This window comes from Symphalangus syndactylus, chromosome 4 (assembly GCF_028878055.3).
Source record: "Symphalangus syndactylus isolate Jambi chromosome 4, NHGRI_mSymSyn1-v2.1_pri, whole genome shotgun sequence".
Classification (NCBI taxonomy): domain Eukaryota; kingdom Metazoa; phylum Chordata; class Mammalia; order Primates; family Hylobatidae; genus Symphalangus; species Symphalangus syndactylus.
Window position 1 is genome coordinate 60,404,479 of NC_072426.2, and position 23,053 is coordinate 60,427,531.

At 36.8% G+C, this 23,053-nt stretch overlaps 1 protein-coding gene across 40 annotated transcripts in view; it reads left to right on the forward strand.

Annotated features, from left to right (window-relative positions):
* The window catches only part of CAMK2D (calcium/calmodulin dependent protein kinase II delta), a 319,411-nt gene that overhangs the window by 155,050 nt on the left and 141,308 nt on the right, over positions 1-23,053 (forward strand). For all 40 annotated transcript variants that reach the window (XM_055274745.2, XM_055274780.2, XM_055274766.2 and 37 more), the window contains exon 4: positions 990-1,044. In XM_055274745.2, the coding sequence (XP_055130720.1) occupies positions 990-1,044 (55 nt within the window). The remainder of the gene's footprint in view (positions 1-989; positions 1,045-23,053) is intronic.

Genomic DNA, 23,053 nt, shown 5'->3' on the forward strand with positions numbered 1-23,053 from the left:
GCAGAAAAAATAACTATTGGGTACTGGGCTTGGTACCTGGGGGACAAAGTAATCTGTACATCAACCCCCCGTGGCATGAGTTTACTTATGTGGCAGACCTGCACATGCACACCTAAAGCTAAAATAAAAGTAAAATATAAATAAACAACAACAACAAAAAAAGGAATTCACTATCTATGAAGGATAACTGGGACAAGGTGTGGGGCTTATGAACAAATAAATAGCAGATACAGCGGTACGTAATTCTACATGTGTGATTTAGTTTAGCGTTATCAGTTAAAGTCTAGCTCATTGAAAATTTTAAAGTGGTATTAATTTGAGAAACTAGTAGATTATTTTAGCAAAAGTTCAAGCTGTACATTTTGGGCTAATGACTTGGTAAATGGATTTGGGTGACCTGAGTGAATAAGTAACATAACAAATCTGTGTTTTACCAGGTTGGCCAGGGAGTGCCACCTAGAACTTCTTGGACAAAAAGGAGAACACAGGGAAACCATTTCCTAGACTTGGAATCATTCCTCTTACTGTCTATTGTAGTGACCAAGCATGAGTTGGTGAGGACTTGGACTAAGGTGATAGCAAAGGGAATGGCAAGGAAGTGAAAGAATTGCCAGAACCTGGTGACTTTGAGTATGTGGATATATATTATAATGATCCTTAACATTTGTTTAGTATTCACCTGAAAATTTGTGGATTTATTTTTATCTCATCTAATCTCAACCATTTTATAAAGCATAGGTACTAGTATCATTACAAGTTAAGCAGTTTTTTTTTAAGATCACGTAGTTACCAATTTTCATTACCAGAACCCAAACCTTAGGTCTATCTGAACCCAAGCTATGTTGTAAAAGACACGGATGTATCAAAGGCTAAAATAAAATGTAATGCCAACATTTCTAGCTAGGAGATATATGTCCATGTGAAGTGGGGTTTAACGTTGATCGTTGGAATAGGTATAACACAATTTTTCTTCTCTTATTTTTTTCTAGTGCGACTTCATGATAGCATATCAGAAGAGGGCTTTCACTACTTGGTGTTTGATTTGTAAGTATATACTCTGTATTCATTGTTTTTGCAATCTAATTGAGGACCGTTTTGAATTAATGATTTTTCTCATTGTACAGTCCAAATTACTGACTGCTACAATATTTTTTAATGTTCAAGTAACATTCAACTCTAATTCTTTTGAAAAGAGGATACTACTCAGCATTGTTTTATTTAAAATTTAATTTAACCTTAATTTGAATTAACCTTAACCTAAGTGAAATAGTTATTTCTCTTTGTGTTGTCCGTTGTGATGTCATGAGTGGTTCTCAATTCTACCTTGTAGCACAGAAATGTTTGACATAAGCAAAATTTTCCATTTAATTTTTAAGAGTATGTATAATTTATTGTCTTAATGTAAAAAGAAGACTCAAGGAAGAAACTTGGATTACCAAAATTGATTTAAACTAATCAAGACTTTTAAAGTGAGGCGCTGTCAGCAAGAATGAAGGGAAAATAATGACTCTTGGCAGGGATATAGTGGCAGGGATATAGTAAAACAGGCCACACATATGGTTGGTAGGAGTTTAATAAGAACATACTTTCTGGAAATCAATTTGGTGCTACTGTGCTCATCAAAGGGAATAAAAAATGTTTGTATCATTTGACTTAGTAATTTTACTCCTCGGAACAAAGTCCATGGAAAGTATACCCTAAATTCAGTTAAAATTTTATGCTGAAAGATGTTCATTGCATCATCCTTTATAACGGGGGAGAAAAGAAAAGAAAGAAACCAACTTAAGGGTCCAATTATAGAGAAATAGCTACATAATTATAGTATATTCATATAATGGACTACTGTTTAGCATTTTAATGTGATGCCACAGAGTTTTGGGAAAGATTAAAAAAATTATTTCACATAATATGAGTTTGAAGGTAGGTTAATACTAGGTTTGGTTAATTCAATACTTCGATTATATCATTAAGAAACCACGTTCTTTCCATCTGTCTGTTTTTAGTATTATGTGGGTTTGTCTTCATGTTTGAGTTCCCCTATGGTCTGAAATTGACTGCCACATTTTCAGTTATCACAGTGACTTCCAAAGGCAGAAAAAGGGGAATCAAAATTCTATTGCGTAAGTTTTTACTCATGGAGAAATCTTTCTTAAGAGCTTCTCAGAAGATATCTGTTCAAGAATCCTTAATTAGAACTGCTTCTCAAGCCCACACTAAACCAGGTATTTGTTAAGGGAATGAAATTACAACTGGCATTGACAAATAATAATTTAGTCTGTAGATCTGGTGAGGGAACTGGCCTCCTCTGAATCATGTGATACCCAGTCCAGAACTAAATTGTGATTCTGTTATTAAGAAAGAATGGGAGTTTTATCTGTTGGGTAGTGTCACGTGCATCCTTGTGAAGAGACCACCAAACAGGCTTTGTGTGAGCAGTAACGCTTTTTAGTCACCTGGGTGCAGGCGGACTGAGTCCGAAAAAGGAGTCAGCAAAGGGAGATAGGGGTGGGACGGTTTTATAGGATTTGGGTGGGTAGTGGAAAATTACAGTCAAAGGGGATTTTTCTCTTGGGGGCGGGGACAGGGGTTACAGGGTACTCTGTGGGGAGCTTCTGATACTCATTGTCCAGGAGAAGGAATGTCACAGGGTCAATTGATGGGTTAGGGTGGGGCAGGAACAAATCACAATGGTGGAATGTCATCAGTCAAGGCAGGACCTGGCTATTTTCACCTCTCCTGTGGTTCCTCAGTTGCTCCAGGCCATCTTGATGCATACCTGCAGGCTTGGGCTCAGAGGCCTGACAGGTAGGCAGCCAAGCATATCTGCCATATTTAGCATAGAGACTGAAGCACTACTTCTGCACAATCCTACTGCACAGACTCCTCTCCACAGTTCCAGTTCATCCATGGCTTGCTCATGTGGCCGTAGTTTCATCTGGCTCTATGTTGTTCTAGTAGTGCTTCCTCTTCAGTCCTTTCTCAGCTCTTGTTTTTACTTTTTCCATTATTTTTTCTTCCTTTGCAATGTTTGAGTCCCTTTTATGATTTTTTTTTCTTGAGCTTTCTTTAGCCATTCTTTTAGGATAGGTATGCTAGCAACAAATTGTTAGTATTCCTTTTTCTGAGCTTGTCTCGATTTCCCCTTTATTCCTGAATGATATTTTTGCCAGATATAAAATCCAGGTTGAGAGTTCTTTCAATGTTATGCCACTTCTTTCTGGATTTCTTGGTTTTTGATGAGACATCTTTGTCATTCTAATTGTTTTTCCCCTAAAGATAAGGTATTAGTTCTCTCTGGCTGCTTTAAATTTTTTGTTTTTTGTTTCTTTTTTTCATTGCCTTTGGTTTCTAGGTTTGTCTATGATGTATCTTGCTTGGCTTGGATTTCTTGGAGTTTACTTCTTTGGAGTTCACTTAGCCTTCTGAATGTGTCCGTTTTTGTTTGGCAAACTTGGGAAACTTTTGGACATTGTTTCTTTGAATACCTTTTTAGCCCCACCTTCTTTCTCCCTTCCTTTTGGAACTCTGATGACATGAATGTTGGATCTTTTGTTAGAGTCTAAGAGGTCCCTGAGGCTCTGTTTGTTGTAGTTTTCCCCATAGTCTGTTATCTTTCTGTTGTTTAGTTTGGGTAATTTATTATTGTTCTGTCTTCAAGTCTGATTGTCTAATTCTTTCCTCTGTTTGTTTGTTTGTTTGTTTGTTTCTTTGTTTGTTTGTTTTTGAGACAGAGTCTCACTCTGTCACCCAGGCTGGAGTGCAGTGGTGCAATTTGCGATTCAGGCTGGAGTGCAGTGGCGCGATCTCTGCTCATTGCAACCGCGAGAATTCTCCTGTGTCAGCCTCCTGAGTAGCTGGGATTACAGGCGCACGCCACCATGCCGGCTAATTCTTTTGTATTTTTAGTAGAGACGGGGTTTCACCATGTTGGTCAGGCTGGCCTCCAACTCCTGACCTCGTGATCTGCCCGCCTCTGCCTCCCTAAGTACTGGGATTACAGGCATGAGCCACTGTGCCCAGCCCATCCATTGAATTTTTTATATCAACTATATTTTTCATTTCTGCAGTTTCCTTTTCTTCTTTATAGCCTCTATTTCTTTGCCAAGATTCCCTTTTGTTTATTTGTTTCAAGTGTGTTCATAAGTGCTCTCTGAAGCATTTTTTTATTATGGCTGATTAAAAATCCATATCAGATAATTCTGACAGCATTCTTATCTTGGTGTTGCTGCCTGTTGATTATCTTCTCATTCAAACTGAGATTTTCCTGGTTCTTGATATGATGAGTGATTTTTGGATTATATCCTGAACATTTGGGGGTATTATTTTATAAGACTTTGGATTCCATTAACTATTCTCTTTAGCAGGCCTTCTCTGATACCAGAGTAAGCAGATGCCATCTTATTACTGACTGATGGGGGCTGTAGTCCAGGCTCCCCCCACAGCCTCCACTGACACACCTGGGTGGTGTTTCCTTAGGGCTGGGTGAGGTCATTGGAACACAGGGATTTTTATTTTTTCTATATTTACTGGGAGAAATACACCTACCATATTTTTTTTAAGCATCAGACATGTTGTTATTTCTTAATATATTTAATTTGTCAGATCTCCTTTGTTTTGCAGATCAAGGTATGGTATTGTAAACTAAGATATGTCCTTCATGCTGTGATGAATGTGGAATAAAAAACACTTTTGTGAGTTCTTATTACTTAAGTAATAACATTCTGAAGTGAGTTCGATCACAGTTCGGTCAGGGAGGAAACACTTTTTTCTATCCTTTTAGGTTCAGTGCCTGGGGCATGAGAATTAAACTAACAAGAGAGAGATTAACAAGAGACAAGGCATATAATTTGTATTAATATTTATGTGCATGGGAGTTCACAGAAAAGAAGTGAAACTCAAAGAAGCAGTTAGGCTCAGGCTTTTATACCCTTTTAACAAAGGAAAGAGAATTTGGGCTTCAAGAGATAATGGAGAATTGACTTATGGAAAAGTGACTAGTAAATATATGAAGGAGCTAATGGAAGATAAGCGCTATTTTAGTAAGATCTGTTTCTGCAAACTCATCTGCTGTCGACTCCCTGTCTTCTGTGATGAGTCAATCTTTCTCACTGGTGTTGGGGAAAGAGAGCATCTTCCTTAAAGGGAAATTTATTCCCTGCTTTTAGGCAGATAAGGGAGGGTAGATAATTCTCTCTGTATCTGTTGATTCTCACTTAGCTTTAGCTCAAAATAATCCTTATGCCAAAGTGGCATATTTGGGCGTGATATATTTTGATCTCCTTCTGCTGTAAAAAGCACTTCAGTGTTAGGTTAAAACCTTCTACTATGCCAGTTTTCCACAGTCATCAAGTTATTTATATCTATATTTTAAAATTTATAGCTTCTGTATTCCTTATTAAATTAAGGGCATGATGAGAATCACACAGTTTATTTTTTCTTGTATCATTTTTTAGAAATTCAGCACAATAATTGGTGAAGAACATAAAGAAAGCAGTTCACATGGAAACAGAATAAGATTTTTAACTAAAGTGGATTATGTCTTTAGCATTGATATTTGTTTGGGTTATTAATGTCTTTGAAACCAAAGTGAAGAAGGTGAAAGTTCACATACAAACCATAGTAATTTGAAATATGCTGCAACAGGCAAATGAACTTCTGCCTCTAGAATGAAGGGCTCAAATTCTTGCAATTATTCTTTAGTATTTAAAGTTTAAGAGGAGCATTATCAGCAGTTATCCTTAAAATGATCTACCAGTAAATGAGATTAATAAACTAGTTAAACACAATCCAATAAAGCATCCAGCATTAGAAAAATTGAAAAACAATGGTTAAAAGTATGCATTTTCAATGACTGAAAAGAGCATAACAGATATGTGTCTAATTTATCGAAATTACATGATCATTGCAGCAATAATCTATGAAAAGAAAAGTAAGCAGCTTTAGAAAAATGCACATTTTACATATAGTTAAGAAATATACATTGATATCTTAAAGATATCAGTGAAATACTCTTATGGAAAATTAGAGCCACTTACCCAGTGAGTTCCGAGATAAAATAACTACTTGAATTCCCAAAGAAGGAATGCTCCTTGTGTTCCTCCTTTTGATGATGGTTTTAGCAGTGTGGTGCTTGTACATATTTCCTGTGGAATGTTAGCTATTCAGAATCTAATGGAAGTTCTATTTTTATAGGTGCATTGAGTCTTCTTCTAATGAAATGATTTTTACTTTCTAAAAAATCAAAACAAACGAGAACATGAGTTCTATGGAAAAATTTTCTTCTTTTTTTTTCTTTTTAAATTTTATTTTATTATAGAGATGGGGTCTTGCTATGTTGCCCAGGCTGTTCTCAAACTTCCAGTCTCAAGCTATCCTCCCTCCTCAGCCTCCCCAAGTACTCAGGTGTGAGCTACCATGCCCAGCCTCTTCTTGCTATTTTAAATTTATATATAATATATATAATAGCAAGAAATATATAGAGAAAGATATATATATAAAGAAATATAATAGCAAGAAACATATATATATAACAAGAAATATATATATTTCTTGCTATTTTAAATTTATATATTTTTATTCAGATATCTAGCCATTTTTTAACAATAAGGCATTAGTAGTCTCTTTTGCAGATAGACTCAGGAATGAATGGGAAAGGCTTTTATGAAAGCAAAGTCATCTTCACAGCAAATAATGAACTGCCCTGATTTTTTCAAATAATCCTTTCCAGGGTTTGTGCCTAGCATGGTTTCTAGGCACACCTCAGCAGCTCTGGAGAACAAGGAGGGCTAAGTTTATAGAGATGTGAATTTACTGAAAGATAAGAGAAATGGAGCTAGATTGTAGTCCCCAAGGGAGACGCCTTCAGGCAGAGACTTCAGCCTTAAGCAGATAAGGTAGATCACAGATCAAGTTCATTTCTAGGGCTGATGGTAAATAAGGCTTTAACATGGGCAGTCACCTGAACATATGTGTTGGCATTGAAAAATTGTTTTCCCTCTACCTGTTTTAGGTTCATTGGCTGGGACCCCGCAAATTAGACTGACAGGAGACAGACTAAGGAAAAAACAAACAGACTTTTATTAACCTGTGTATAATACGTTCACGTGGAAGCACTCAGAGATTAGTAACCCAAAGGGGTGGTTAGAACTTCAGCTTATATATCATCTTAAAAGAACAATAAATTCTTAGAGACAAAACAAAGGAAAAGGACTTTGAGTCTATAAGAACAGCAAATTGTGTGAAGGTAAATAGATGAGGATAATTAATGGCAGATAGTGGCTAGTTGTAGTAAAGTTTCTTATGCGGATTCCTCTGTTGCAGTCTCCAGGCTCAGGCTCTAGGTTGTCACTAACTTCTGCCATCCCTGGAGAGAGGGCAGGAGAGAAAACTCTACAAATTTATGTCCTGCTTTTAGGCAAATAGAGGGAAAGCAAAGAGCTTTATCTGTATCTGCTTCTTCACAATTGCCTTCAGCAAAAAATAATTTTTACAAGTGGCATACTTTGGAGTGACATATTTTGTTACCTTTCATTAATGACATTTATTTCAGGAACTGTATGTCAGAGAAAATCAGTATTATGTGTTTGTTGAGTGAATACTTGTCCAAGAAACCAAAAAAAAATTAGTAATTACAGTATAATACAACGTTTGCCGTGATATTGTTCTGTGTAGATAGCTTCAAGCAAAGATGGACTTAGTTTAGAGATAGGTTAGCCCAGTTAGAAGTCACTGAAGTAAGGTGCTGGGAAGAATAAAAAAAAAGAACTAAAATAGTGTAATCCCTTTGAAAATACTTTATAGAACATAGCTGAGTCTACGAATTTTGTTTCAAGATCATAATATGTATTTAAGAAGCAGGCTGGGCACAGTGGCCCACACCTCTAATCACAAGTGCTTTGGGAGGCTGAGACAGGAGATCGCTTGAGCCCAGGAGTTTGAGACCAGCCTGCGCAACATAGCAAGACTCTTTGTCTACAAAAAAGTTTTAAAAATTAGTCTGTGGTGATGGCACATGCACGTAGTCTTAGCTACTAGGGTGGCTGAGGCAGAAAATCACTTGAGCCCAGAAGTTCGAGGCTGCAGTGAGCTCTGATCATGCCACTGCACTCTAGGTGACAGAGCAAGAACCTGACTTAAAAAATGAAAAAAAAAAAAAAGAAGAAACAGTTAATCTACATAAAATGCATGATATTTTAAATAGCAAACCCTGATGCTATAAATATACTACATTTCTTGTTTGTTTTTAGAAAATGGAATTTTGTTTGAATCAAAACATCTGGGCTATTTTAAAATGAAATTTAATGTTCATTATAGTGAAAACCAATGAATCTAGAATTTTAGTATGTCTCATGTGGGAAAAATACTGATTTCCCAGTACTTATACTAAACAATTTTAGTGTTTTTTTTTTCCTCATGAAAGGACACATCCGAATCGTGTTCCTTTTTTTGAAAAATTAATAAAACAATTAATGATTTTGTTATATTTTTTAAGGAAGAACGCTTTCAATGCTCATGACATTCTGTCCTTTTAATAGAAAGGGATGCTTTGTCATATACTTTTGATTCTATTCTGAGTGGAAGGCAAAATACACGATTAACTTCTCTCTATTATGGTGCTCCACAATGGCAAATTAAATCCTTCTACCCACGCATCATGTTTCCTTTATGTTCGTGAAAACTTTCAGTTTGTGTGGGATAAGATATAAACTTGTCTCCTAAAGACTCTTTAGTTACAACCTACAGAAGGTGGTAGGTTCTTCGTGATAAATACTATTTGATGTCAGAATTTTTGTCAGGGAAAATTGTCATAAATTCCAGAGGGCCCATTTCTATTTTATTTGTTCACTTTAGTAATTTTTATTCTTTGATGAGAATAAGGATTTCTTCTTAATATATCTATAACATCACATTAATTCTATGGCTCATGCTTGTAACCTCAGCACTTCTGGAGGCTGGGGCAGGAGGATTGCTTAAGCCTAGGACTTAAAGATCATCCTGGGCAACATAGTGAGACCTCATCTCTACAAAAACATTTTTACAAAGTAGCTGGTGTGGTGGCATGCACCTGTAGTCCCAGCTACTTGAGAGGCTGAGGTGAGAGGATCACTTGAGCCCAGTTCATCAAGGCTGCAGTGAGACAAGATTATGCCACTGCTTCCTAGTTGACAGAGCGAGACCCTGTCTCAATTTAAAATAATAATGGTAATTATTATTATTATTATTGCCCTTTTTAATACAGATCTGGATTTCTTGGTGTTATATCACCTCTCATATTTATTATAATTCATCTTCATGAAGTTAGAGAAAATATTGTGGAATATAGGATTTTTTGAAACTTTGACAATTCTTTTTAAACTTTTAATAAACTTTATATTTTAGACCAATTTTAAGTTTACAGCAAAAATGAGTGGAAATATAGAAAGTTCCCATATACCCTTATCTCTACAAGTTTACCACCTCCTTCACTACCAAAATCCACACAGAACATTAGTACATTAGTTATAGTAGTACATTGTACTACTATATAAACCTACTTTGGTACATGATTATCACCTAGAGTCCATAATTTATGCTAGGGTTCACTCTTGGTGTTTTACATTGTATGTGTTTTTTAAAATGTATAATGTTCTATAACCACAATTGCAGGATCATACAGAATAGTTGCATTGCCCTAAAAATCTTCTGTCTTCTACCTTTCTGTCCTCCTTACCCCCTAACTTCTGGCAACCACTAATCTTTTACTGTCTCCATAGCTTTACCTTTTCCAGAATATCATATAGTTAGAATCATACAGTATATAACCTTTTAGATTGATTTCTTTCACTTAGTAATAAAGTCAGCCCTGGGACAACATGGGTTTGAACTGCACAGGTCCACTTATACATGGATTTTCCTACACCTTTGCCATTCCTGAGACAGCAAGACCAACTTCTCCTCTTCGTCCTCCTCCTCTTCAGTCTTCTCAATGTGAAGATGATGAGGATGAAGACCTTTATGTTGACCCACTTTCACTTACTGAGTGTAAATTTATTATCTCTTCCTAATGATTTTCTTAGTAACGTTTTCTTTTCTCCAACTTATTTTAAGAATACGTATATAATATACGTAACATACAAAATATGTGTTAATCAACTCTGTTATCCTTCAGGTTTCCAGTCAACAGTAGGCTATTAGTAGTTAAATTTGTGGGGAATCAAAAGTTATATAAGGGTTTTCAACTGTTGGGGGGTTGGTACTCCACCCCTCATGTTGTTCAAGAATCAACTGTACACATTTAGGTTTCTTCTATTTATTTTTTATGGCCTTATAGCTTATTTCCTTTTGTCATTGAATAATATTTCGTTGTCTGGACATACCAGAGTTTATTGACTTACCCAATGAAAGACATCTTGGCTGCTTTCAAATTTTGGCAATTATGAATAAAGCTGCTATAAACATCCATATATAGGTTTTTGCATGGACATAAGTTTTCAACTCATTTGGGTAAATACCTAAATGTGCTACTGATGAATCATGTTGTAAGTGTATATTTAGTTTTCTAAAACACTGCCAGTATTCTTAAGTGGCTATACCATTTTGCATTCACACAAGCAATGAATGAGAGTTCCTGTTGCTCCATACTGTCTCCATAGCTTTACCTTTGTGAGAATTCTCACCAGCATTTGGTGTTATCAGTGTTCTTGATATTGGCCATTTTAATAGGTGTGTAGTGATATTCCATTGTTATAATTTGAAATTTCCTAACAACATACAATGATTAGCGTCTTCTTATATGCTCACTTACCATCTGCATTCTTCTATGGTGAGGTATCTCTTCAGGTTTTTCATCCATTTTTTTATTAGATTGTTCATTTTCATGTTAAGCTTTGAGAATTATTTGTATATTCCTAGCACTTCAAGAGGCTGAGGCGGGCAGATCACTTGAGTCAAGAATTTGAGACCAGCCTGGCCAACATGGTGAAACCCCATCTCTACTAAAAAGACAAAAATTAGCTGGGCATGGTGGTGCATGCTTGTAATCCCAGCTACTTGAGAGGCTTGAACCTAGGAGGCAGAGGTTGCAGTGAGCCAAGATGCTGCAAGCCACTATACTCCAGCCTGGGTGACAGAGTGACAGACACTCCATCTTAAAACAAACAGACAAAAAAGAGTTATTTGTATATTTTGGATAACAGAAGCTTTATCAGGTATGTGTTCTGGAAATATTTTCTTTCAGTCTGTAGCTTTTCTTATTCTCTCAACAGTGTCATTTGCAGAGTGGAAATTTTTAAGTTTAAGTTTTTAAGCTTATCAATTTGTTTCTTTCATGGATTATGTGTTTGGTCTTATGTCTAAAAAGTAATCAGCATACCCAAGATCATCTAAATATTCTCCTGTGTTTTCTGGGAAGTTTTAGAGTTTTGTGTTTTACATAAAACATAGGTATGTGATCTATTTTGAGTTAGTTTTTGGGAAGGGTGTAAGGTCTGTGTCTGGATTCATTTTTTTAATGTGAGTTTTCAGTTGTTTCAGCACCATTTATTAAAGAATGTTTTTTTCCAGTGTATTGCCTTTGCTCTTTTATCAAAGATCAGTTGATTATACTTATGAGAGTGTATTTCTATACTCAAAGATCTGTTCCGTACCGTTGATCTTTTTGTCTGTTCTTTTGCCAATAGCACAGTGTCTGATTGCTGTAGCTTTATGGTAAGTCTCAATGTTGAGTAGTGTCAGTCTTCTATCTTTGTTCTTTTCCTTCAATATTCTCTTGGCTATTCTGGGTCTTTTTTCTTTTCATATGAACTTTAAAATTGGTTAGTATATATTGAAAAATAACTTGCTGAGATTTTGATTGGGATTTCATTGAATCTATAGATCAGTTGTGTGTGTTCTGACTGCCCCCACTGACTGGCCATTTCCTCATTCTTTCCCCTTCCTCAGGCCTTCCTATTCCCTGAGACACAAAGATATTGAAATTAAACAAATAAGTAACTTTTCACTGGCCTCTAAGTGCTCAAGTGAAAGGAAGAGTCACACATCTCTCATTTTAAATCAAAACCTAGAAAGAATTAAGGTTAGTAAGGAAGGGATGTCAAAAGCAGAGATAATGCTGAAAGCTAGACCTGTGGGCCAGTTAGCTGAGTTGTGAATGCAAAGGAAAAGTTCTTGAAGGAAATTGCGAGTGCTATTCCATTTAGCAAACAGATGATAAGACAGCAAAACAGCCTTATTGCTAATATGGAGAAAGCTTTATTGGTCCAGATAGATGATCAAACCAGTTATAACATTTCCTTAAGCCAAAGCCTAATCCAGAACAAGGCCCTAACTTTCTTCAATTCTTTGAAGGCTGAGAGAGGTGAGGAAGCTGCAGAAGAATAGAGGAAAGCTAGCAGAGGTTGTTTCATGAGGTTTAAGGAAAGAAGCCATCTCCATAACAAAAAAGTGCAATGTGAAGCAGCAAGTGCTGATGGAGAAGCTGCAGTAACTTATCCAGAAGATCTAGCTAAGATAAGTGATGAAGGTTTGTGCACTAAACAACAGATTTTCAATGTAGATGGAACAGTGTTCTATTGGAAGAAGATGCCATCTAGGACTTTCGTAGCTTGAGACAAGTTTTAAAGGACAGCTTTAAAGAACAGGTTAACTTTCTCATGAGGGATTAATGCATGTGATGACTTTAAGAAAACGTGAATGCTCATTGACCATTCCAAAAATTCTAGGACCCAGCTGGGCACAGTGGCTCATGCCTGTAATCCCAGCACTTTGGGAGGCTGAGATCGGCAGATCACAAGGTCAGGAGATCGAGACCATCCTGGCTAACACGGTGAAACCCCGTGTCTACTAAAAATACAAAAAATTAGCCGGCCTGGTGGCGGGCACCTGTAATCCCAACTACTCGGGAGGCCGAGGCAGGAGAATGGAGTGAACCTGGGAGGCGGAGCTTGCAGTGAGCCGAGATCACGCCACTGCACTCCAGCCTAGGTGACAGAGCGAGACTCCATCTCAAAAAAAAAAAAAAAAATTCTAGGACCCTTAAGATAGATGCTAAATCTACTCTGCCTGTACTCAATAAATACAACAACAAAGCCAAGATGACAGCACAGCTGTTTACCTCATGGTTTACTGAATATTTTAAGCCTGGCATTGAGATCTGCGGCCTGAGGGGGAGAAAAATGATTTCTTTCAAATATTACTGCACACGGACAATTGACCTAGTTGCCCAAGAGCTCCGACGGTGATGTACAAAGAGATGATTGTTGTTTTCATGCCTACGAACACAACATCCATTCTGCAGCCTCTGGGTCAATGAGTCATATTATCTTTTAAGTATTGTCATTAATACATTTTGTAAGGCGATAGCTGCCTTAGATAGTCATTCCTGTGATTGATCTGAGCAAAGTAAATTGACAGCCTTTTGGAAAGGATTTACCATTCTAGATGCCATTTAAGAACATTACTTATTCATGGGAGGAGGTAAAAATAACAACATTAACAAGAGTTTGGAAGAAGTTGATTCCATCTCTCGTAGATGATTTTGAGGTGTTTGAGGCTTCCAGTGGAGGATATTAACTGCAGATGTGAAAATAGCATGAAGACTAGAACTGGAAGCGGAATCTGCAGATGGTGACTGCACTGATGTAATCTCAGCATAAAACTTCCATGGATGAGGAGTTGCTTCTTATGAATTAGCAAATAAAGTGGTATCTTGAGATGGAATCTACTCCTAGTGAAAATACTCTGAACATTGTTGAATGACAACAAAGGATTTAGAATATTACATAAAGTTAATTGATAACACAGCAGCAGGGTTTGAGAGGATTGAGTCCAATTTTGAAAGAAGTTCTACTATGGGTAAAGTGCTATCAAACAGCATCACATGCTACAGAGAAACTTCCTGAAAAAAGTCAATCAATATGCAGCAAACTTAATTGTTGCCTTATTTTAAGAACCTACAACAGCCACCCTAGCTTTCAGCAGCCACCACCCCCATCAGTCAGCACCATCAACCCTGAGGCAAGAACCTCCACCAGCAAAAAGGTTACAACTCGCTAAAGTCTTAGATGGTCATTAGCATATTTAGCAGCAAAGTATTTTAAAATTATGGTATGTCACGTTGTTTTTAGAGATAACACTATTGCACATTTAATAGACCACGGTGTAGTGCAAACATAACTTTATATGCACTGTGAAATAAAACTGTGACTCATTTTATTGTAATATTTGCTTTATTGTGGTGGTGTGGAACTGAACCCACAATATCTCCTATACCACTTCATGGGTAGTATCAGTATCTTATAATAACAAAATGTTACTCTTCTCTCCTGTCCCTTGTATCACTGCTATTATTTATTTCACTTATACATAAGTACGTACACACACGCGCACACACACACAATCATACATAATTGAATAAATTGTTGCTATTATTACTTTGGACAAACTGTTGCCTATTAGATCAATTTAGAATAAGAAAAACAGTTTTTATTGTCTTCACTTATTCCTTCTTTGATTCTCTTTCTGGCTGTAGATCTGAGTTTCCGATCTTTGTAATTTTTCTTCTCCTGAAGAACTTTGTTTAACATTTCTTGCAAGACAGGTCTACAAATTCTTTTTGTTTGTCTGAGAAGTATCTATTTTCTCACATTTGAAGGATAATCTCACAGAACATAGAATTCTAGGGTTTTTTGGTTTTGTTTTCTTCTTAACACTTTGTTTCATTCCATACTCTTCTTCTTGCCTAGTTCCTGAGAATCTTTATAAAGATTTTTTCTTTGTTTTTTCTTTTTCTTTGTTTTTTCTGATGTTTGAATGTGGTATGCCTAGGGATTTTTTTTAGTATTTATCATACCTTGTGTTCTCTGAGTTTCCTGGGTCTGAGGAAACTGTCAAACTGTTACTGCTGTCTCACAATAATTATTCAGGAAGTTATTAGTCATTATTGCTTTAAATGTTGTTACTATTTCTTTCTCTCTTTCTTCTCCTTCCACTATTCCCATTAAACAAATTATACATATTTACACTTTTTGTCATTGTTCCACAATCTAATCTTGGATATTCTTTGCTCTCTTTTTTATCAGTCTTTTTCTTCCTTTGCTCTTCAGTTTTAGAAGTTTTTTCTATTGTCATATCTTCAGGCTCAAAGATTCTTTACTCAGCCCTGTCTAGTCTACTAATGAGCCTATCAAAGACATTCTCCATTTTTCTGGTATAGTATTTTTGACGGTCAAGCTAGCATTTCTATTGGATTCTTTCTTAGAATATTCATCTCTCTGTTTACATCATCCACCTGTTCTTGCATGGCGTCTATTTTTTCCATTAAAGCACTTCATATATGATTCACAGTTTTAAAAAATGTCTGGTCTGATCATTCCCACGTATTTGTCATATTTGACTCTAGTTCTGATACTTTTTCAGTCTCTTCAAACTGTGTTTTTGCCCTTTAGTATGCCTTGTTATTTATTGAAAGGTGGGCATGATATACTAGGTGATATGGTTTGGATCTGTGTCCCCACCAGATCTCATGTTGAACTGTAATGCCCAGTGTTGGAGGTGGGGCCTGATGGGAGGTGATTCAATCATGGGGTTGGATTTCTCACAAATGGTTTAGCACCATCCTCTTGGTACTGTCCTCGTAATAAGGAGTGAGTTCTCATGAGATCTGGTCATTTAAATGTGTGTGGCCTACCTCCTTCCCTCTCTCGTTCCTGCTTTCAGCATGTGAAGCGCCTATTGCCGCTTTGCATTCTGCCATGAGTAAAAGCTCCCTGAAGTCTCCCCAGAAGCAAATGCTGCCATACTTCCTGTGCAGCCTGAAGAAGAGCCAATTAAGCTTCTTATAAATTACTCAGTCTCAGGTTTTTCCTTATAGCAATGTGAGAATGGACTAATACACTAGATTAGGAAAAAAAAAAAGCACAACTCTGGTAAATAAGCCTTCAGTAATAATAATGGTAAGTTATGGGGAAAGAGGAAGCACTCTGTAGTCCTATATTTAGATCTCAGTCTTTTCATAAGCTTGTACCTCTAGACTGTGATCTACACTGGTGCTCAAGGGTACAGCTGGGTAGAGTTGGGGATTTCTATTTCCCTAGGTTTGTTAGACTCTGATAAAACCCCAGGAGGTTGGGCTCTACTAAAGTAGTTTTTCCTGAGGGCAGACCTTGTTAAGACAAGCAGCATTCTCTGCCATATTTCAAAGTTGTTTCTTTTCTCCTCCTTCTTCCAGAAGCAGAAAGAGATTTTTCCTCTGGTATTCACTGTGAGGCTCTGATACAGCTCTTGGAAGTAAAACTCTTCAAAAGTGTGAGGATCCCCTTAAGATTAGGTCCCCCTAAAGTTTTTATCTTTCAGACTTGTCCACACTGATCCTTCAGCAATTCATCAGTTAAAGTTTATATTTTCCTACCTCATGATGGTTCAGAGGAGGTTTCTGCTCAGGGATTTTTGCTCTGATAAATTGTGACACTCTATCCTAACCTGTCTTACTCTCCAATTTTAGGGGCAGCAGTTTGCACTGTAACCTCACTTCTATGGCAGATCTAAGAAGAATGTTAATTTGTCAGTTTGTTCAGTGTTGTACTTGTTCTAATTACAGAGTGATGGACTTCTAAGCTCCTTACACGCCATATCGGAAACCAAAAGTCCTCACAATGCTTTATTTAAAATGTTAAATTTAGGCTGGGCACAGTGGCTTATACCTGTAATCCCAGCACTTTGGGAGGCCAAGGTAGGCAGATCACTTGAGGCCAGGAGTTGGAGACCAGCCTGGCCAAGATGACGAAACCCAATCTCTATTAAAAATACAAAAATTAGCCAGGCATGGTGGCACACACCTGTAATCCCAGCTACTTGGGAGGCTGAGGCAGGAGAATCACTGGAACCCAGGAGGCAGAGGCTCTGCAGTAAACTGAGATCATGCCACTGCACTCCAGCCTGGGTGACAGAGCAAGAGACTCTGTCTTAAATAAATAAATAAAATGTCAAATTTTATAAAAATGCACTTACAAACTACTAAATGGTTTGGATTTGAGAATACAAGCAAGGCATAATAATTCATTAGCTGGAGGTCAGAAATCAAGACTAGAAATTTACATTTTTAAGACACGTTTAAGATTATTAGTTTGACCTCTTTCTTATATATTATAGGTTGGCAAGACGGATAATATAAGCAGTTTGATATTTCTCAGAAAAAAAAATCTGAAACTTTAAAAAAAATCATACTCCATTGGAATTTGATGTTAAGGCATTAAAGAGATTTACTACCTCTTTTGTTTAACTAGATTTTGAAAGCACAATTTTCTCAAGTTAATTAAATGTAAAATCATGGATGCTTATTAAATTGGTGCCTTCTTAAGTAAATTCTTTTCAGCTTCTGGGTCAGATGGTTCTCCTTAAAAGAGGCTAGAATTGCTGTATTCAGTATTAATTGTCATTTTGGAGACAGTGTCTGTAGACTGTCAGTGACATTCTGCTATGAAAGAGAATCTGGAAAAGTTACAATTTAAAACATGTTAGGCTAAGTTTAGCAGTCAGCTTCTTCAGTATGTGATGATATTTTCTGCCATGCACTCATCCATTTCATCTCCCAGCCTGGACTTTGCAGACAGGAAGCCCAACTCCCACTTAATCCCTGCTTACTTTTCACTTCTACTTGAGACACCCAAACTTGGCAGGTTCTGCTGTTGGCTTGCAGTTAACCACAACCACCAACCCCCCTCAGCTTTGGTACTTTAGACATTCTCTGTAAATAGGTTTGCTATTATAATACATTCATTCAATGAATACTTATTAAGTACTAACTATATGCAAAGAACTTTGCTAAGTACTAGAGCTAAACCCATGAATAAGACATATCTGCCCACAAAGAGCTTACAACCTAGTAGAGACAAGAAACAATAAACTCTGGTGAGCCCTAAGACAAGGTGAGCTCCCAGAAGGAAGTGGTGTCTAATGAGCTGGGGAATGGAAAGACACAGGAGACTCTACATTGAGTAGAATTTACTTAGTCAGATTCTAGCTCTTCCCTGCAATGTCAAGAAGAACAACATGTGCAAAGGCTCAGAGGAGAGAGATGTGGAAAATTGTAGAAATGTAGAGTTTAGTGTGGATGAGCTATTACATTTAAGGGTGAAAGGAGAGCACGGTAAGGCTCTGAGAACTGAAGAAACCAGCTGGGAGCAATTTCCAAAGCAACTTCTAGTTTTATCATTCCTTGCATTAAAATGTGATCCTGATTTTTTAAAATAGAGTTAAGGGGAGTGACCTGATGAGATACACATTTAGAGAAATCATTCTAGCCACAAGTTGGAGAACATTGGCATCCTAGTGAGAGATGCTAGTTTTTGGAACTAAGCAGTGCAGTGGGAATGAATAAAAGTGGAAAGTTTAGAGAGTAATTAAAGTGGTAAAAGTAATAGATATGATGATTAATGGGATCTGAACCTCTTCTACTGAAGCCTTCTGTTTAGAACATTCCATTTCTAAATAACTACAATAATCTGATTAGAGAAAAGAGTTTATCTCTCATGATGGTTTGACTAGCTGATAGCTGTGTCATGGACAACAGTTAACGCAAAGATATTGTGTTAATAGACATTTAGCAGACTCAGAAATAGGTACTTAGTCCCTTTTTTTTTGAATTTTGACTATGTGAATAAAATAAGTAAAACTTCTAAAATAGGAAAGATAATGGCAATAGGTCCCAGGAAGCTATGTGACTTAACAAACAAGCAGATTTTGAGAGAAGACCTTCCCTCCCTTTACTAACTAAAGCAAGGATGTAAACAGCACTAAAACGTACCAGGCACTCAACAGACATCTGTTGAATTGTTGACTTATTAATTGTTTAATGTTGACTTATTATTTCACATTTTAAATAAGTCAAAAAGTAGAAGCAATTATTGAGCATACATCAGCTGAAATTTCATATATTCATTCTTGATGTATACATGTTTTTTACCTAATATACACTCATATTGTGTGATGTGTGTCAGTTCTTTTTTTTTTTTTTTTTTTTTTTTTGAGCCAGAGTCTCGCTGTGTCGCCCAGGCTGGAGTGCAGTGGCCCGATCTTGGCTCACTGCAGGCTCCGCCCCTCGGGGTTCACGCCATTCTCCTGCCTCAGCCTCCCGAGTAGCTGGGACTACAGGCGCCTGCCACCTTGCCCGGCTAATTTTTTGTATTTTTAGTAGAGACGGGGTTTCACTGTGTTAGCCAGGATGGTCTCGATCTCCTGACCTCGTGATCCGCCCGCCTCGGCCTCCCAAAGTGCTGGGATTACAGGCGTGAGCCACCGCGCCCGGCCGATGTGTGTCAGTTCTGTGAGGTAGTGAGGGCAAAGATCTAACTGAGCAGAGTTATTCTGTCCCAGTTATTTTAAGTAAGATGTTACTTTTGTTTTAAGGAATATTTGAAAGAGAAATGTTAATTTGATTTTTCATAAATGCTTTTGAAGTTTATAAGTTTTGAATTACAAATCAGTAACCTAAAATTAACCAGAACTTTTATTGGAGCCTCAAAAAAAGCTTTCAACAGAGAACCGGAAGAAAATTATAATTTATGATCTTGTTCATCTTTCTTCTTTGCTGTTTTCGTGTAGTGATAGACGTGTTAATGAAAAGTTTTATGCATAGGAAATTGACTATCTTGAATCATGATTATCCATTGACTTTCACTGTAATTTCTTATATTTCTTGTTAAAAGGGAGGATGGGGAATCAGATTTTAGAATTTTTTTTAAAGGAGTTCTGTCATTCTCCTAAATAACATACTTTTTTCATCTATGTCTGATATATTTCCATTTAATTGCCTGATGTTTCTCTTAGCAAGAAATTAAACCAATATACTATCAAGTTAACCTGTCTGTCTTCCCTATCAGATAGATCTCTATCTATATTTGTTTTCTCAGTGTCTTGCTCAGTTCCTGGAACTAGAAAATGCTCAATAAATAAGTATTCGTTGAGCCAAAGTGAATGTTTAAGATTCTACATTCATTTATCCATTCACTTATTCATTCAACAAATACATTTAGTGTGTTTTATGTAGTTGGTACAGTGCTGGTCCCTGAAGCCCAAAATGAGTAGGATTTTGTGTCTCTCTTCAAGATATTTTAAGTCTTTTGAATATTCATTTAACCGTATTAACATGCATATATTCAAAATATCATAGAGGTAATTTGGCCATACCATAGAGGTAATTTCCTTCCACCCTTTTGTATCTTCTTTGCGGGTTCTTCCTCATCTCCCAGACATTTAAACATAGGAGTACAAGGGCTTGGTCCTTGGGCATCATGCATTTTCTGCTTATACTTGCTTCTTAAGAATCTCATCCAGTATCATGGCTTTAAATTATTCCATTTATAAGCTAATGATATCCAAATTTACAAACTGCTACTCAGACCTCTACCCAAACTCCAGACTTGCACATTCTGTTGCCTACTCACTATCTCTACTTGCATGTCTGATTGACATCTCAAATTTAAGATATCTAAAACAGTTCTCCTCATCTCTCTAAGGTCAAACTTGCTCCTCTTAGTGGCAACTCCGTCTTTTCAGGCTCACAGTCCAAAAACCTTAGAGTAATTATTGACTCATTGCGCGCTTCTCTTACTTACCATATTTGACTCATCAGCAACTCCTATTAGATTCAAAATACATTCAGAAACTGAATACATTTCACTCAGCTCCAGCCATACTGCCTTACTCATAGCCTGGTGCGTGCTAGGCATATCTCAACTTCAAGACGTTTGCACTTCTTGAATCTAATATATCCAGAACTTGAATCTGTCAGAACTTGAATATATCTTGAATCTCCACAGCACCCCCTTGGCCAAAACCATTGTCATCGCTTGCCTGGATCACTGTAAAAGTGTCCCAACTAGTTTTCCACTTTCTACCCTCACCTACATATAGTCTTCTCTCAACACAGTAGCCAGAGAGAGCCTATCAAATTCCAAGAGCATGCCACTCCTCTGCTCAAAACACTCCATTGCCACATTGCCTTCTCCTTCTGACCCACTCAGCCCCAGCCACACTGCCTGCCTCACAGCCTGGGACATGCTAGGCATATTGCAGCTCAAGGTATTTGTACTTCCTCTTTCCTTGGCCCTGAGTGTTCCTCTCCCAGAAACCTGCATGGTCTCCCCAGCTCTCCTCTCAGAGCTTGGCTCACAGAGGCCTTCCCTGCCCACCAATCTAAAAGTTGATCTGCTTTCTTCACCAACTTTTCTTAATTCCTTCCTTGGCTTTTTTTTTTTCTTTTTTGACACTTACCACTATTAAACTACCATGAATTAATTTATCTGGTTAATTTTCTGTATTACCAACTATGACGTAAGCCCCATTAGTGCAGGGACTTTTTTCTCTTTTGATCAGTATTATCCCCAGTGTCTAGAGCACATAGCAGATGTTCAATAAATATTTTTGCAGAAGAGCACATGAGAAAACTTCTGGGAAGAATATAGCATTGTTGTGCAAAGGGTTTAAAGAGTTGTGAGTGAATGTTTTAGGTTTTCTTTCATCTACTTGCTACTTTGGTTACATAATGGTGCCTCAGTGCCAACTGTTGCCTAAGTAATAGTTAATTAGTATGCTCAGAATCATAGAAATTGATTTTTGGTCAGTACTAAAACTAGAGATTTAGTTTAGCCGAATATCTGCTTTTGAGCAAAATGAGACATCATGATACGTTTTAAGAAATGAAAATAGTTATGCCTGTATGGTCTAAATAGAGGCAATGTTGTCTCACATGCTATTTATGATATACTTAAATTGAAATACTGATTTTTCTTTATTATTATGTTGCTTTTTTATTATGTTTCTTTATTATTATGTTTATTATTATGTTGCTTAATGATTTGAAGTATGTATCATTTACTTTGTCTTTTTCTTAGAAACATTTGGCTACTTATTTTTAGCCAGCAAGTAAAGTAGGATATTCAATTACCTGAGGAGCCTGATACTAACGGCTATAATTATTTAAGCAATTGAAGTCATTCCTGTCATTTTCTTTCTCAAACCCACAAAGTGCCAAGACTGAAACATGCAATGTATATACATGGATTAATATATTTTCTCAGTGGTTGCATTCTTCATTGGAGTCCCTGGAAAGAAAGACTCTTTTGTTTGCTTTTTTAATCTCTTATTTTGGAATCTGAAAACTATTCAACCCTTTCCAGAAATGTTGACCCAAATGGGGCATTTTCATGGGCAGAAAGAAATATTTTCTGCCTGCTCTTGCTTGAACAAAGAATCCTACTGATCTGGATGACAACATCATCATATTTGGCTTCTTGTCCTAGTATTATTGATGATGCAGACTTTTTCAAAGGGTATGCTTGGCTGATAATTGTGAAACCCAAAACACTTGGGGACTATGACTAGAGTGTACTGATGATAGACAGCCTCATGCCATAGGAATTGCAATATTTAGACCCTTAAAATTTAGGCCCAGAGTTTGGAAAAACTTTATAACTGACTGTTACTAATAGTCTGGAGAAGGAAGAACACTTTCCATATACACTTAGATTTAAGGCATTGTTTCTGTAACTTTGTGTTTCAATATTAACTATTTCTCAATGAAACTGTTTCTCAAAGCAACCTCAATCCTTCAGTTCTCTTTAGTTGTTCAGATAATCTCTTCCTAAAGAAAGCAAAAAATAATTAAGAATAAAGACCCTGCTCTTCCTTTTGAGTGTTACGGTGTGAAAGAGAGTTTTAGAGACTGGGATGTTGTCTCTGCTGAAAAACCTAAACTATGGGAATAAGACCTAAGAGTAAAAAGCCATAGTCACAAATGAAGTTTGCCTCAGGTGCATGTTATTGAATTGCCTTTATCAGCACGTGAAATTACTTGAAAGTCATTTTGTTTTTGTAAAGGAATGTCTGGCCGTAATAAGAGTGAACATTTGTTAAGCACTTACCATGAACTCCGCCTTCTCAAACTGACAAGCATATACACATTGTCTCATTGACAGTAACTCCGTAATGTATATAGTATTATTCTAATTCTTTACAGATGAAATTGAGGCAGGAGAGTTTATTTGCTTTACCTAAGGTCACAGAGTAAGTGGCTGTGCTA